At 42.8% G+C, this 16,605-nt stretch overlaps 1 protein-coding gene and 1 long non-coding RNA gene across 3 annotated transcripts in view; both read right to left on the minus strand.

The window, feature by feature from the left end:
• Window positions 1–212: 212 nt before the first annotated feature.
• LOC144326880 (uncharacterized) lies at window positions 213–5,533 on the minus strand. Its single transcript, XR_013391762.1, has 2 exons — window positions 1,187–5,533; window positions 213–1,061 (listed from the first exon to the last, which is right to left on the minus strand). It is a non-coding gene; the product is annotated as an uncharacterized LOC144326880 (long non-coding RNA).
• A 77-nt stretch (window positions 5,534–5,610) lies between these two features.
• Window positions 5,611–16,605, minus strand: part of RCOR1 (REST corepressor 1) — a 144,763-nt gene continuing 133,768 nt past the window's right edge. For both annotated transcript variants that reach the window (XM_028705407.2, XM_028705326.2), the window contains exons 9-12: window positions 14,263–14,340; window positions 12,123–12,180; window positions 8,788–9,017; window positions 5,611–6,760 (exon numbers count right to left, since the gene is read on the minus strand). In XM_028705407.2, the coding sequence (XP_028561240.2) occupies window positions 6,719–6,760; window positions 8,788–9,017; window positions 12,123–12,180; window positions 14,263–14,340 (408 nt within the window). In that variant the 3' untranslated portion in view covers window positions 5,611–6,718. The remainder of the gene's footprint in view (window positions 6,761–8,787; window positions 9,018–12,122; window positions 12,181–14,262; window positions 14,341–16,605) is intronic.

The raw sequence follows: 16,605 nt of genomic DNA on the forward strand, positions 1-16,605 counted from the left end.
GGAAAGAAGAGGTCTGCTTCTTTTGGTTTGGCTCTTAAGGACAGGCCATAATAATCTCGGTCACCTCAACTGTTGGCTGCTGATACCTGCAACAGGCCTGTGTCTCTCACAGAGTGAGGCGCCAATCACGCTGGACAAGCAATCAATTCTCCAAGTCCTATCCATTTTGGAATGATGAGGCTTTTAAGCACACAGTACATCACATCAATGGCTTGAGTTTTGTTTTTTGTTTTTTTTTTAATTTCATGTCAGCAAACATTGGAAATAATAGAAAAATGAACTGTGCAGAGTTTCAGAAAAGAATCACAAGTTCCCCTCCCCGCCATAATTCCTCTTACAGTAAAATGATAATTCAAGGGGTAGGGGAGGGAAAACTATTATTTTCAGTGGCTAAGCAGTTTTATAATTCTATGACCATTCATCACAGTTAAGTGTACTAAATAATGCGCAGGGAGGGAAAGAAACAGGCAACAAAAGAGAGAGAGAGATGAATAATATTACTTACAACAGCATTATCAATACATACTTTTAAAAAAAACCCTACCCCTGATGCATAATTGTATCACTTCAAAGGCTAATACAGAATTTTATTATATTTGCAAACTTAACCTTAATCATCAGAAAGTCCGGGGGGGAGGGGAGGGGATCAACCTTGTAAGCGGTCTATGAGAATTTAACAAAATTGATAAAATCTACATAATGGAATAACTATACACTCCAGTATAAATTTAAATTTGAGGAGAATATGAATGTAAACACTCATTAATATACAACATGCCCAGACATATACTGACCTTCTCTCTTCAGAACTGTCGCTTTCGCTGCTAATTGTGCTTTGCTGCCCACAGAGGCAGCTATCCAACAGGTGCTGCTTCTGTTTCAGGGATGCTTGCAAGGAAAGGATTCCAGCTCAAGCACCACTGAAACGAATGGAGGCTATGCATCATCATCATTGCAAGTGGGATGTGCCCAGAGACACACACAAAAAAAGCAGCATTTTTTTCGGGGAGTAGCCGAAGGGGGCTCAGGGTATTCTAGGGCAGTGTTCCCCAACCTTGGGCCTCCAGCTGTTTTTGGACTACAACTCCCATCATCCTTGACCACTGGTCTTGCTAGCGAGGGATGATGGGAGTTGTAGTCCAAAAACAGCTGGAGGCCCAACACTGGGGGAACACTGTTCTAGGGCACTGCACAAGATGGCTCGGTTTTGACAAGCTAAAAACACAGACTACAGCTAATTGAAACTCATAAAAACAGGGACACTGATTTTGTTTTTACCTTGTTCAAGTTTTTAAAATGTCCCAGGAGGATTAAACTTTGCCATTTTAAAACGGAAACTTCCAAAATTAGTAAAGCCTTTTACACCCGTCTATACTGCAAGGAAATCAGGTTATTTCAAACCAATGCTTGGATCATATCTGGTATACAACATGCAGTGTGTGAGAGAATCTAAACGAAAGCGAAGAGTTAAATGACAACGGACATATTTTAGCCGGGCCGTAAACAGTAACAAAACTGCTGGCTAGGATGGCGATTTGAGGATAGATCCCTCCTCTTTCCCTCAAAAAAGTTGTAAAATACTTGCTACCATTTTTACCCAACTTCAAGATGCACGCAACAGCCAATGTCATTTCTGGAACTCAAGCGAGCCTTATATTTTTTCCCTTTTATTCTTCTCAAATGGCATCCGTTCCCTGGCCTACCAATGCCACATGACAAACTACTTCACATGGGATTAAGCTTCTGAGAAAAACAGCAACCCCATACATCAATCCCTGCCAGGAGGCCACTGCAAACACCATGCATGGGACTCAGCGACTCGTCTATCAGAACGTTTGAACACGGTGTTGTCTGGCATTGGAACAGAGATCATTCTGTTTGGAATTCCATCTTTGCAGTGGGCCACTTGGGGCTGTGGAACAGGAGGGCAAAATTATCACCTCCAGGATCGAGGATGGGTGCCATCGGTTCTCTGGTCCTACCTGACCTTTCTGGGAGCTGCGTGGAGGAGACCCCTGACTTCCTGGGCGGTATTGCAAGGCAGGTTGCCAGACAAGGCGCCGACTAGTAGACTAGAAGGCAGAGCCTGACCTTCTGCTCCACCTTCCCTCCATGCATATGCTGACTACATGGAGTGGAAGAGCAGTTAAAATGGCCAGTCATCTTGCCCCTCAATCTGTCTTCAGCAGAATGTATGAAAAGGGCGTCTATACACAGACGGCTTCTATCCGCACGATCAAAGAGCCTGGCTGTGCAACGTCCCTACTCACACTGAAGACTCCACAGATCTGGGCATGAGCATAAGCCCTTTTGCACACATTCTGCCAACCCCTGGAAAACAGGGGTGGGGGAGGAGCTGCATTAAGGTTAGGGATTGGGGCCAAGGGCTGCAATTCCCTCCCTCCTCAACACACAGATGCGTTTCAAAGGGGGAATCTGCAAAAAAACAACAACACAAAACAAAATAAATCCCTGAAATATGTACGAGGGCAACCCTTATGGCTGCTTTGCCAGTTGTAGCTGCTGCTGAGCATATGATTGTACAACATTTCCCTAAGCTGTGTTAAGTTCAATGTACAACGTCTCTTGCAAATATCTCGTCTTCCCTTGGCTCTAGATTAAAGAGTTCGATCGCCATGTTTCAGACCAGTTAGGATACAATATTCAAATAAACAAGGCCTCCTGATGGATAAGCAGAGCAGGGTGGGAAGAAATGGGGAGAAAAATGTACTGGCATGTTACACAACTATACTTAAAAATTAAATAGAACAAACGTAAAATTATGGCGCATGTGTACATTTGTAAAGATTTCTAAAACTAAAAGTCTTTTTTTTTAATAAAAAAGTACCACTTTTTGTCACAGCGAAGCCGTCGTTGCACAATAACTTATACTTAGAAGGAAACGAAAACTTCCCATCTTCCACAAAATATATATAATTATAACATCCACACTGATAGTTTAAGGAAACAAAATTTAAGCAAATATTACATGTAATATGTAGCAATCTTTGTGGACCTTTCTAAATCAGAACGTGGTGCCTCGGAACGTGAATGATTGAACTGAAAGGTTAAGCTTTTCCATATAGGAGACAAGACTATGAAACAAAGAAAACAACCGAAAGTTAATAATATTTCCCCCGTTTCATACTGGAACAGTTGCAGGTGATATTCAATTAATGGTGGGGAGGGGAATTCAGTGTCATGTTTTATTGTATTCAGATTTACAATAAGGTAATCATGAAGAGGCAAAGACATGATTTCTCTTCCTGGGATAGGGATCAAGCCAAAACCCGATCTTTTTCTGATAATGTTTGGTAGGCTTGCTGAAGGGAACAGTGAAACAGGCTTGTACTCTGAGTTAAACCACATGATCAGCAGGTCCACTGTCAAGACTGTACCACTTCAGCTGTAGAGGAGAGGTTACTCGACATAAATGCTCCCTAGAGACACAATCTTAACATGTTCTGGCCTCACTCTCTGGCATGAAAGTTCTCTACGTGGAAGAGTTTTCAAATCTCTCCCAACCAGCAATCTCAAATGTCCAGCAACATATACATCACATGATCATACCTTTCAGCTCTCCGACAGTATGGATTTGAGGCAGCCCATTCAAACCAACCTGGCTATTATATCCTTTGCTAATTTAATATAAAACATTTACATAGATTTTCTTTAAAAATATAAAATTGCACACTGCCTAGTGCTGTGGCTTGATTTTTAGAAAAGGACAGGCCAGGGTTGTTGTTTTTAAAAATAAATAAATTACTAGGTGGAAATCCAAACCCATAACCTTTTCAATGTAGAACACTGTTAAAACACACCAATTATTCTTCACCACGTCTCTTGGAAGCAGCTACTTTCTACAAGCTTGCCTGGCAGGGAACAGACTCAATTCAATATGGATAGGTGAGGATTTAAAGAAGGGGAAGAAATGGTTCCCAGAGATCGTAATCTAGATGAGATAGCTCAGGCACAAGGAGGTGTCACTTAGGAGTAAAGGAAGGAGGCCAAGATTTTGTCATTTGCGCACTAGTGTTTTTCAATTTCCCTGTTCCTCAGTAGACTAGCTGGCGTTGTTTTTCAAAAAGCTTTATTGTTTCTTCATGATTTTTGGTGTTATCTATGTATTCTCCTCTTGTTTTGAACCCTGGATAAGAAAACAAGCAACATTATATATCTCGACTTCTCCAACATTTCACCATCAGGCAGCTGCTATGAAGCAAGTCTTGTTTAAAAGGTGCTTCCAAGTGGCTAGAATTAGTCTTGATCTTGGCTGTTCAGGATACGCTATGCTAGGGACCGGGGAACCTGTTGCTTGCCACATTTGGCAGGACTACAGTTCCCATCAGCCCTAGCCAGCAAGGTCAGGCATGATGGGAGCGAAGGTCCAACACCATCTGAAGGACCACAAGGTCCTTCATCCCTGCAATCAGGGCAAAATGGGCAGCTGGTTGGGCTATTATTTTCAATGAAATTTGTCTACCAGCCGATTGCAATTCCCTTGTGGTTTCAGCCACTGAAAATTATGATAAAGTGCAGTTCTGCCTTCTCATGCATAGTAGAAGTCCCCAGTTATTATTACTGTTATATTATTATTATATTTTTAAAAAGCTTCAGAGCCACCTAAGTACACCACAATGGTTAAAATGCCTACACTGGCTAATGCATGTTGTAAGGAATAAGCCACCTCTTGTGCTTTAACTGCATATATTTTTAATTATCAAAACAGAAGGGACAGACCCTTCCAAAAATAAGGCGTTTACATTACCTCAGGAAAAAGGGTTATTACTAGAAGACCTGTTCCCCCATATATTTGCAGTGGCGTTTGGTGTACCAAACAGAACGTGTCTTAGGACAGCAAGCTTTGATCGGCAGGTTAGTTCGTAGGCAGGGTTTGTGTGTGTCAACTTCAGAAGGCAGAGGCAAATTTTAAATTCAGCGTGACTACCAGCGAAGGGTGCACATGTACATTTGCAGCTGCTGCCGTAAAAAAGGGCATAGTAAGAGAAAATTATTAAAGATAGCTGTTTTTCCGTCCAACGAGCGGTAGGTTTATTAAATTGCAAATTAATCCCCCCCCCCCTTCGCCCTCAGCGTCTCAAAAAGCCGTGCATATTGAGGTTGCAACTTTATTTGAAATTGATTTCTACGTTAAGGGTACTGTGGCAATGAAGTCAACTAAAAACACGCGCACATAAATTAACCCCTGGACATCCCTGATTAAAATTATTTAATTTTGCATCGTTATTACAGCTAATGAAAATATTTGAGAACGCTACGTCCTACATCTTTCAGCTGAAGGGCTCCTTTGGTACCCACGCCGCCTCCATACTGCCGAGTTCAGAAGTCTAAGGAGGAGGAACCTCCAACCTCTCTTCCTCAAGCCAGCTCCATCCCAGCTCCTAGGAAGTGGAACTTGCCACAACGGCCTTTGCCACACAGCTGGGCTCCGCGTGTTGGAAGGAACTAAGCGACAGCAGCTTGAAGGAGCTCTTGGGGTGGGAGAAAGGGGACAGGGTGTGTGTGTGTGTGTGTGTGTGTGTGTCCCCTTGTTCAAACACACATTTTAAAGGACTGAAGCTCTCTATCCTAATTTGCATCGCAATGTCATGGCCAAGCAAGCCATTTGCCAAGCGCAGAGACTGTGCAGCCTCTGTTCACTTTGGTGGGATGCCAAGTCCCTTCCTTAAGACGACAGAAGTATCAAACAGATGCAGAAGAACCCCGGAGCGAATGGCAAAGGCTGCTGCTTTTGCCCTAACCCCTTAAGACGGTCAAAGGAACTCAGCTGTGTCAGCATTCGCTGGGAGGTTATAATGAAAGAACTCGGGTGTTTGGGTGCATATACATCGATCGACCTACAGATTGTTCCAAAGCAGGTTATAGGCTGCACATTCCCTTTTGCACTAAGTAAGAAGGTCCATTACGACAATAATAATGACGATAATAGAAATCACAACTAAGAACGGAGTTTTCTTTAAAAATAAAAAGGAGCAGAATACAGCTTCTGCATGTGCTAGGAGGCGGGTGGTCTACCGCTTGCAGCCCTGAAATCCTACCTACTTGCCATGTTCCCTGACTTCAGAGAAGCCACCGGGCCAACCTAGCACATGCTCAACACATGTTTTTGATGGAGAGTTCATTCATATATATATATATGTATGTATATAATTTTTTTTAAAGAAAAAGAAAAAGATTTTAAAATGTCACTGTAAGAATAATGATTACACCATAAAGTAAGCTGAAACCACACAAGGCCGTACAGAAATACATACTACTAGGGAGCAAGTTTTAGAAAGGTCCCTGGTTTTAGGGGTCAACCTCTGAGCGTGGGGAGGAGCAGGAGGGGGAGGAGAGCTGGCTGGTAAGAGGTTTTTTGCATGCCGGCGCGTAGATGGCTCAAGGAGAAGCTAATGCTTTGAAGTTGGGTGCTGTTGAAGGGCAGAGAGCTTGTCCCAGGAACTGCAGAAGAGCAAATGGAGGCAGTATGGAGGAATGAGGAGAAAATTAAGGCAAATGTAGCACAGGAGCAGAAGTGTTTTTGCCTTGGTTTGTGATTTGTTCTCTTCTTCTTCTTCTCTCTCTCTCTCTCTCTTTTTGGTAATAGCTGCTTGTCCACGGAGATATGATGGCTGTCTTGAGGCTTTGCTAATACCTGATATCATGGATAACCAACAGTAGTCAAAACATCAACATTGTTCTAGGCTACCTGAGTTTCTCATGATGCGGATGTATATCTGACATCCAAAACAGAAGTTGCCTGGAGGAGGAAAGAGAAGGGAGACACAACATTAAAATCGGACGACTCACACAGAGGTCAGACTTCCAAGCCTCGTATCCTGTCCCCAAGGAATCAAAGGTAGCAGGCACCAAAATGAGGGGAGGGGGGGAAACCCACAGATGGCTGAATTGAGAGCAAGGAGCTGGCAGTTCCCGTCTGCTCCGAGACATCATTCACGGGTTTCTCAGTCAATATTCATAAACAAACAGAAAGCTGAAACGTCAAGCTGCATTGCCACTCTTGTCAATGGCACGGCTTTCAGCAGAACATAAGAAGGGAGGGAGATGAGGCAGGAATGTCAACCTCAAAACCCCCTGGGCCCTAGATTTATAAATGTCTATTATGTCTCATGCACAACACTCGAGATATTCCATAATAGAGTCAAAACAAATATAAAAGCCGCACGCACATCAAGCTCACAAAGCAATGAAACAGGGTAGGGGGAGAGAAACGACATGAAAAAGTCGAGCACCATCCGAACTCGTTAGAAAGGGAAGCTTTAGAAATTGGGCCTGACAGATCAGAGAAACGAAAGTGTTTGGGTGCACTTTCCCAGGAAATCAACATTCCATGGAGGAAACGCATGAGTGAGGCTCCCCCCTACTAGGAGGGGAGTCATATGGAGACATGCACCCTCTGAGACATGTGGGTCCTAGGCCACCAAAGGTCTTGGAAGGTCAAAACCAGAACTTGAATTTTGCTTGGAAGTAAATCGTATGCTCGTGCAGCTGCCACCATGGCAGGTGAATGAGTCTTGGTTCTCCCTGCTTCTATCACAAAGCAGGCTGCAGTAGGAACTCCCAAAGGGGTCCTCAGGGAAGCCCAACGCAAAGCACATTGCCCAAAAACAAAGGTATCTCCCCACTGAGGAAGGCACCTCACTCTCACAAGCCGCCATCATTTGAACAATGTCAAGAATAAACGAATTGATTTTCACTGTTTTTGTCAATAGCAACAACCAAGCTTTGGGGAACCGACTTCTTTTAACTAAAGGGTTGGTGCTGCGCTGTTTTTTTATTTGCATGTTTTAAACAGATTCTATGTGTGTGTATAGTTTTAATTCTATTAATGTTCAATTGTGCCTTAATGATTGTTTCTTCTATGTTTTTAGCGATTCTTCTTTTTATCTGTAAGCTGCGAAGAAGAAGAAGAAGAAGAAGAAGAAGAAGAAGAAGAAGAAGAAGAAGAAGAAGAAGAAGGGGGGGAGGAGGAGGAGGAGGAGGAGTTGCTCGGGCAATCCAGTCAGAAGGGCAGGGTATAAATATCCTCCTCACATGTGGGGAGGCGCATTACCCCCCAAGGCCCTCCACCAGCCACTTTCTTGTCATAGATTTTACAGAAAATTCAACAAAATTTTGACGCGGAGTCACAAAGAAAGTTCTTGGTGGACAGTGTGTTTAAATCAGACCTGAGAAAGACAACGATCTTCCATGTACATGCTAGACGCCCCCCAGGTTAGCCACATACAATCTTTGGAGGCTGCCAACTTTCTATTTTAATCTGTCCCTGTTATAAAGTTTTATTGTTGCCAAGATAATTTAACTTGTACTTTCATTCCCCCCCCCCCCCAAATGCAACCCAATTTGCGGAACAGCGGTTGGAAAGCGGGCTTTAATTCTACCAGCTCCGTGATTGACAAAAGGTAACATTAAAGTCTACAAAATAAAATATAAATAAATAAGATTACAAGACGAACCCAGAACGATCTTTTTTCTTTTGCCATGCTCTGTGCATCCTGTGTTAAAAAGTTGCCGCAGAGCAAACTTTTGCTTCGTTCTGCTGGCCTCAAGGCTATCCTTGGCTCCAGTGAATATTTGACGTTCTCCAAACATGTCAAAACCACAGGCAGTTAGCTGATAATATATGACTGGCCAGCTTCCAAATGACACCGCTAAGTAATAATGTTAGCAAAACACCATCCGAAAAGGAGCCGGTTCTGCCAAGGAACTGATTGTCAAGTTCTTGGGAACTAAATCAAGATTGAACTCAAGTTATATCCCTCCTACCTCATCTTCTTCTTCAGAAACTTTAATGGTATTATCTGGCGACTTTATGGGTTTCTGCGTACTAGTTCCGTTCGTCTCTTCTTTGCCATGCTCTGCTTCCCACTCCTGTAGGACTTCGTCTATGTTAAAACGCCGCCGGTAATTTACAAAAAAGTTCTTCACCTGCACCACAGACTTGTTTCCAATCACATCAGAGATTGCCTGAAAATCTCGACCGTATTTCCTGATGGCTAGAGAAAAGGAGAAGAGGTGCTAAGGTTAGTATCAGCGCAATAATGGAAGCCTTTAAAGTTTTAATGAATTATTATTATTGCTACAGGGAACCAGGCAGAGGGCCTTCTTGGTAGTGGCGCCCGCCCTGTGGAACGCCCTCCCATCAGATGTCAAAGAGATAAACAACTACCTGACATTTAGAAGACGTCTGAAGGCAGCCCTGTTCAGGGAAGTTTTTAACGTGTGACATTTTAATGTATTTTTAATCTTTGTTGGAAGCCGCCCAGGGTGGCTGGAGAAACCCAGCCAAATGGGCGGGGTAGAAATAATAAATTATTATTATTATTATTATTATTATTATTATTGACATGTGATGCTTGAATTTGTATTGTTGGGACACTGTGTCCTACGTTACATTACGTTTCTATCCTTCCCATCATCCTCTAAAGTGCTGAGAGCAGTATGCATTCACCCCCATTTCATCCTCTCCACTGGCCCAAGATCACCCAAGTCCAGTATGGTGGGTGGGTGGGGGGACTGTGTGCTGGGATTCCTGAATTGGAGGGGGATGGACTAAATGATCCTCAGAGTTCCCCTGCCAACTCTACAACTCTGATTTTATTAACTCTTTGAAGAGGATCCTGCCCATGGTCACGCCAGGGGGCTATGCTCAAGGAACGGTGGCCTTCTCAAGAGCAGCACACTCTGTTTAAAACAGATTTCATAAATATTTCATAGCAAACACTGGCAATATCATAAGGTCAAGCAGGACTCTCCTTATGGAACTCTCTGCATCTTTGAGCTTTCAATTCCGCAAACAACTTAAGGTGCAACTTTTCACCCAGGGTTTTGAGCCCTTTTGATATACATTTTCTGGGTCTTCAGATCTTTTCTGACTATAGGTTTTTTATGTGAAGCCATTCGAAATTTGCACCATGGTTTGCAGGTCGTTTCTTTTTCAGTGTGTTTCATTGTTTATTCTGCGTTCATGTATCTATATGACAATTTGTGAACAGCTTTGAGATTTCTTAATGAAGGGTGGGCATATAAACGAAACGATAAATACAAAATAAAATTTTGAAATTGTTCCTGGCCCGACAATACTTAGAGCTGCATTGCATCAAACGCATGACAGGTGCTACTAGGTATGAATGGAACAAATAAAATTCGTCACCATTGTTAGGCAACAGCCCACAAAACTTTAAAAGTCAGAAAAAAGATTTAAGAAATGCAACCAGGACTGCATGCACTCTATATTTTTTATATATATATATAAACTGCACAAAGAAAAGCGGATCTATGCAAGCTGTGTGCTTTTTGTTTTATCTCCAATCCCTTTTTGTTTCACTTTTCTATGCTAACTAATAAGAACCTGTAAAATATCAGTCAAACTTTACTGAAAACAGAAGTAAACAGACCCAAAGCACCACAACCAATACTTGTCCTCTCTGTTCACCACTGTTGTGGGAGGCGTGTTACGCTGTGGTCCAAGAAAGTGCCTTTTCTGCAGGGATGTTCTGCTTGAGAAATGCCTTCCCCTTAGAGGTGTGCTTGGCCCCAACATTTCATCCAGTGTTCGAAACTCCCATTGTTCTAGGCGCATTCTGCGATAGGGAATTTCATCAACCCAAGCAGTTTCTGAGCTCTCGGCGCAGTACCGCGCCTAAGATTTCAAATTAAAGCTGCATAGTGGAAGGAAAGGAGGACCTTTTTCTGCCTCCCCACTTCCAGCTACTCTCTGAAAACTGGAGAAGAGACCCTCTTAAGAATATTAGGGGGGTGGGCAGGAGAAGGACTAGACCATGTGAAAAATTAGCATAATACTTCAGCTGCAGTTCATTCCTTTTCAGCTTTTTCTTTTTCAGCTATTAAAAAAAACGTGCCTGGACATTCTGTTGTTGAGCCCGTAACCTAGGTTTAATGTGTCATTTAGCTCCAAGCTAAAAGTCCTTTGAGTGAATGTTCATAAGGAATAGTGCTACAAATGTATAGGCCTCTTTTTTTGCTAGCAAACTCCACCTGTGACTTGCGAAACTGCATTGGGCATCGCTATCTGGGTGGAGCCAGAGCTGAGCTATCACAGAGCAACCTCAACCGTAGATTGCAAACCAGACACCCACCAAACTACCGTGATGGTTTACAGTAAGTATTATTATTATTATTATTATTATTATTATTATTATTATCGTTATTGTTGTTGTTGTTGTTGTTGTTGTTGTTGTTGTTGTTATTGTTATTGCTATTGTTATTTATATACAGCCCTTTATCAAAAAATCCCAGTGTACAACATTAAACATTTTACAGGGCATCATAAGAAGAACATAAAAGCACAGTAATAGATAGCATAATAATAAAAATAATCATGATAACTGTCAGTCCCCAACACCATTAAAAGGCCACAGGTTACCTAATGGCCAAAGGCCTGGATAAAGAGGAATGTTTTTGCCTAGAGCCTAAAGACATGCAGTGATGACACCAGGAGCCTCTTGATAATATTAAGCAGGAAAGTGGATAAATTCTCTCTGATTTTCTTTTTCTTTTAAAAAATGTTTTTATTAACAAAGGTTTTAGTTAATAAGGGTACATGCAACGGCTCTGTTTTCAATGCATAGAGTCCTTTCTAGAGGTCGGTTGCATTCGACGTGAGACACTTCTATTTACAAAATACTAGTCCAAGACCCTACAAAAATCCCTCATTGCAATCAAAGTCCAATGGGAGCATGATATAGGTTACGAAATAACCCCCACCCACTGGTTTAAACCACCCTTTAAGCTCATCTCAGCCCAAAGAAGGGAATTCACCTTGAAACTAATTTATAGATGGTACCTAACACCTCGGAAGCTGGCAATGATACACCCAAAACCTCACCTAAATGCTGGAGAAGTTGCACCACTACAGGATAAATTCTTTGTTATCAATGTGGAAGTTCCCCATCACGAAGAAACGGGGTGCCCACTATATATGGCAAACTACAACTCCCATCCTCCCTGATCTTTGATCCTGGTTGCTTGGGCTGATGGGAGTTGGGAGTCTCCAGCACATCTGGAGGGCTCCACGTTGACTACCCCGGGGACTGAGAGCCACCCTCCCAACGCACAGAAATGGGTTTCTGGCACTGTACCTTGTACAGCAAGAAGCTGCTCGTCGGTGGTCCAGCGCGCGTTGCATTTCAGCGTAACCTAAGTGTCACGAGAAAGAAAAGGAATCATTTACTTAGGTAACAGATCTGCTTTCAAACCCCGAGCCTGACAAGTGTACACAAATGAAAAAGTTGAACAAATTGCTTGAGCTGCAAGAGGAAAACAGTCATTTGTTAAACAAAGTCCCCATTATTCCTCTGAGCGGTAAGAAAGAAAGAAAGAATATATTTAGTCAAACGACAGAAGCAATTCATTATCTGAATTAACTGCTGACTGACAGCAGGGAAGAAGGAGGGGGTGAAGTGGGCAGGTGATCTAAGCTCAGGGAATCTCTCCCAGCCCAACCTAGAGATTCCAGGCACTGAATCTGGGACCTTCTCCAAGCAAGGTCAATGCTCTGCCATTGAGCGATGGTGGCCATACCTAACAAGTTCGCTTCAAACACCACCCCAACAGAGTTTCATGTTAAAACTAGGCTTCTATGAAATTTTATTTCCCTTCCCTTCCACCAAGGAGCTTAAGATGGCAGACGTGATTCAACCCTGCCTTTCATTCTCACAAGAACCCTGTGAAGTGGTTCGGCCAAGAGCTTATGACTGGTCCATGGTGACTCACTTGAGCTTCAATGTCAGGCTCTCTCAATGTTATGCCTGCTGGCCTGGCTCCACTCCCTGACCTCACATTTCATTTCTCTTTTAATTTGTATACCACCTTTGTGTATGTTACTATACACAAGGCGGTATACAGCAATGAAATGTGCAACAAAGAACACACACATTATAACAATCTGATCCACTACAGAAAGTAATAATAAAACGGAACTTTGAAATGGAAAGACTTATATCAAACAAAGTAATATTCAGTCATCTATTAGAATATGATAGTAAAAAACAGAATCAACTCTCAAAACATTAACAGGTAATAATTAAACAGAAGTTCACTCTTAACAATTGCAATAAATAATTTTCAAAAAATTCCTTCCAGTAGCACCTTAGAGACCAACTAAGTTTGTTACTGGTATGAGCTTTCGTGTGCATGCACACTTCTTCAGATACACAGTGCATGCACACAAAAGCTCATACTAATAACAAACTTAGTTGGTCTCTAAGGTGCTACTGGAAGGGGAAAAAATTATTCTGTTTCGACTACGGCAGACCAACACGGCTACCTACCTACCTGTAAATAAATAATTACTAGGCTATGATGAATCAAAATAACTGCAAGTCACAATGTATAAAATACCACAATGCATACAAAACCATGTAGAAGGATCAGATTCAGAAACAAAGCCACACAACCTACAAAATCATTAAAAACCAAACAAAACCCTGAACTCCTCGTCTCATATGAGAAAGTCTGGAGGGGGGAGCTGGCTATACTCCATTCAATCTGGCGCCAGGATCGTGACATGCTTTGATCCCAACGTGTTTGAACAAACCATAGTTTAAGCTAACCATAGTTCATGGGAATGTAAGATGAGTCTGTTGGATCAAGGCCAGTGGGCCATCTAGTTCTTACAATGACTAACCAGCGATGCCTGCGGGAAAGCCTGCAAGGGGAACCTGAGAACAGCAGCCTGCAATTCCCAGCAAGTGGTGCTCAGAGTCCAGACATAGACCAGAACTCTGGTTACGCAGAAGTGCACATAGATGCTCCTAATCTCTTCTGCATGGCTGAACTGGGAGGAGGAGTGAGACGGGAGAGCATGTGAGCTCCAAGGCTGATTCCTGCATTGCTAAAAAGGTGCAGAACCTTTTTTTCCCCCCATATGGAAGCCCTGCATTCTCTCCTGTTAGCCTGCAGGGCGGGAGTAGGCAAGACCAGAGCCAAGATGAGTGTGGCAATTTCCTCTAATATATATATATAATATTTGTATGCATTTTTGTTGTTGTTGCTACTGCTGACTTGCATTCCAAGTTTGGAGATGAATTTGAAAGGAAACATGTGTTTCAATCTGCACTGCTGGTTCAGGATGCGTGAATTTGGTAAAGACACATCAAAATGAGAACTCCTATGAATTTATCACCAGTTAGCGCACATGAAACCAACAGACTTCCAGCACAGCTGCCATCTCACCCACTCCCCTCCTTTGGTTCAAATTCCACTAGGACATAAAGTTACCTCTGGCAGCCGATATTGTTCGACTCCTCCTTCAAGTTTCTCTTTCAGAGCGCTGTTTGTTTGCTTGATATTCTGAATCTGAAAAGAAAAGCTTCGTCTGTCAATAGAGATAACAGAATAAAACATCACTTCCTTCAGATGGGGTGGGGTGGAGAAGCCCCTGCCAAGCTCTGATCTGCAATTTTCTGAAACGCTTTCTCCTTTCTCTAAAACCTTTCTCTCTCTCTTTTTTTTTCTGGTCAGTGCTGCTTTGAGGACTGCAGCTTCGCTTCAGAGCCCAAGGACTCCAGGGAAGAAATGAGAACTTTTAACTAATTTAAGAGGCAAGCTTGCACAAGATCTAAAAGAAAATACCCTTTTTCCAGGGCTTCTTTACACACGCACAAAATCTAAGGGAATTGTTAAGTTTCAGAGGTGCAGGTCAAGAGGATCTCGGAGACTGTTTGCAGGCCACGGGTCTCAGTAGGAAATAACGGGGAAAGTACGCCTGGCCTTTGAATTACAGAGAGCGTTTGCCCTCAAAGAACTTTTACGCCGAGAGGCAGCTGGTAACAGTTTAATGCTGACATTTAAAAGCAGAGAGGACTTACCTATCCCACCCTTTAAAAACCCCAACAACACACAGCGAGAGAAAACAACTTGGGTTTTTTTTAAAACTAAGAACAACAACCACCACCAGATTATAGAACACAGAAGCCCTGCCTTGGAGCCCTACTGAGACTGTCGCTTTCAGTATACTGTAGGGAAACATTAAAGAGATCCTGGAATCAGATACCAGAAGGAAATCATACGGAAACACCCAGGCCTCCCTTTTGCTTCACCCCATCCATCCATCCACCTACCACCCCAAAGAATCTAGCAATTCAGCTGCTGGGAAGCAACTATAGGAGAGGGAAATCCCCATGTCTGACCCATCAGCAATGCTCTTCTTATGCTCTTAAATCTGTGGCATGGCACCTCTGTGCATTTTGCTTAGCAGGAGAGGCATGGAGAGGGGTGACGGGTTCACTGGCTGCCATGCTCCTCTTAATTCGGGGTGGGAAACCTGTGGCTCTCCAGATACTGTTGGATTCCCAGTTCCCACCCCCTCTAGGCAACTTGTTCAATAGTGAGGAATGAAGGGAGTTGGGAGTCCCAACAAAAACATCAGCATGGGACTGCCTCTCCTGGTATGCCCCACGGAGGACCTTAAGGTCCACAAATGACAACATTTTGGAGGTCCCAAGTCGCAAGGTGGTTAGATTGGTCTCAACCAGAGCCAGGGCCTTTTCAGTACTGGCCCCGACTTGGCGCAACGCTCTGTCACAAGAGACCAGGGCCCTGCGGGACTTGACATCTTTCTGCAGGGCCTGCAAGACAGAGCTGTTCCGCCGGGCCTTTGGTTTGGACTCAGTCTGACCCTTCTGTTTCCCTCCCCTCACGGTTTTGATCTATGGGCTACTTTTAAAATGAGGCTGCATTTTAAATTGCATTTTAACCTGTATTTTAAATTCCCCCCCCCCCATTATGTTTTTATTGCAATTTTACTGGTGTTAGCTGCCCTGAGCCCGGCTCTGGCCGGGGAGGGTGGGTATAAATAAATATTATTATTATTATCATTATCATTATCATCATTATCATTATCATTATTATACAAAGGGGTCAGAGACAGCAAAAGTGAAGTCAGCGGGGAATTTTCAGTTGGTGCCATTTCTCCCTTTGGTGGGTTCAGTGTTGACAAGGCCGCACCTGCCAAGTTTTCAACTCCCATCCTTCATTTCTCAGTCCTTCATGAGGCATTCATAATCCATGCGGAGCCTATAAATATTTTGTTCAGCTTTTCAAGAGATTCCATTAAACACCAGGGTTCATTTTTCTTACTTCAACCCTTTTATAGCTGAAGCCGGTGCAGGGAAAATAAAAGCCCGGTGTAATGCAAGATATAAACGTAGTAAAATTAATTAGGAAAAGGGAGTATTTGCTTTACTTGATTTCTATTTGTTTGGGGTGAGGGGTTTATCCCACTTATCTGTGCATGGAACCAAAGAGCCATGAAGTGATTGGTAGAAGCAAATGTAGAATGTGGCCAAACAAAAAAGGTTGCATTAACTTCCAGTGCAATTCTGTGCATGTTTACTCACAGGTTCAAGTGTGTTTACTCACGGATCAGCATAGGATTGAAGCTTTTGTTCATATTCATAAAGGGCATAAAATATTTGATGTTCTGACCTCTAATTTCTATTTTGCTGTAACTGGATGCTTGGCCAAAGTATAGCCCCTAAATTTTTATTATCAGTAATTAAGAGTGGTGCAACAGGCATAAATCTTCCAAATCGGACAATTGATCATTGGTTCAAGAGAAAA

This window comes from Podarcis muralis, chromosome 1 (genome assembly GCF_964188315.1).
Source record: "Podarcis muralis chromosome 1, rPodMur119.hap1.1, whole genome shotgun sequence".
In the NCBI taxonomy this organism is placed as follows: Eukaryota; Metazoa; Chordata; class Lepidosauria; order Squamata; family Lacertidae; genus Podarcis; species Podarcis muralis.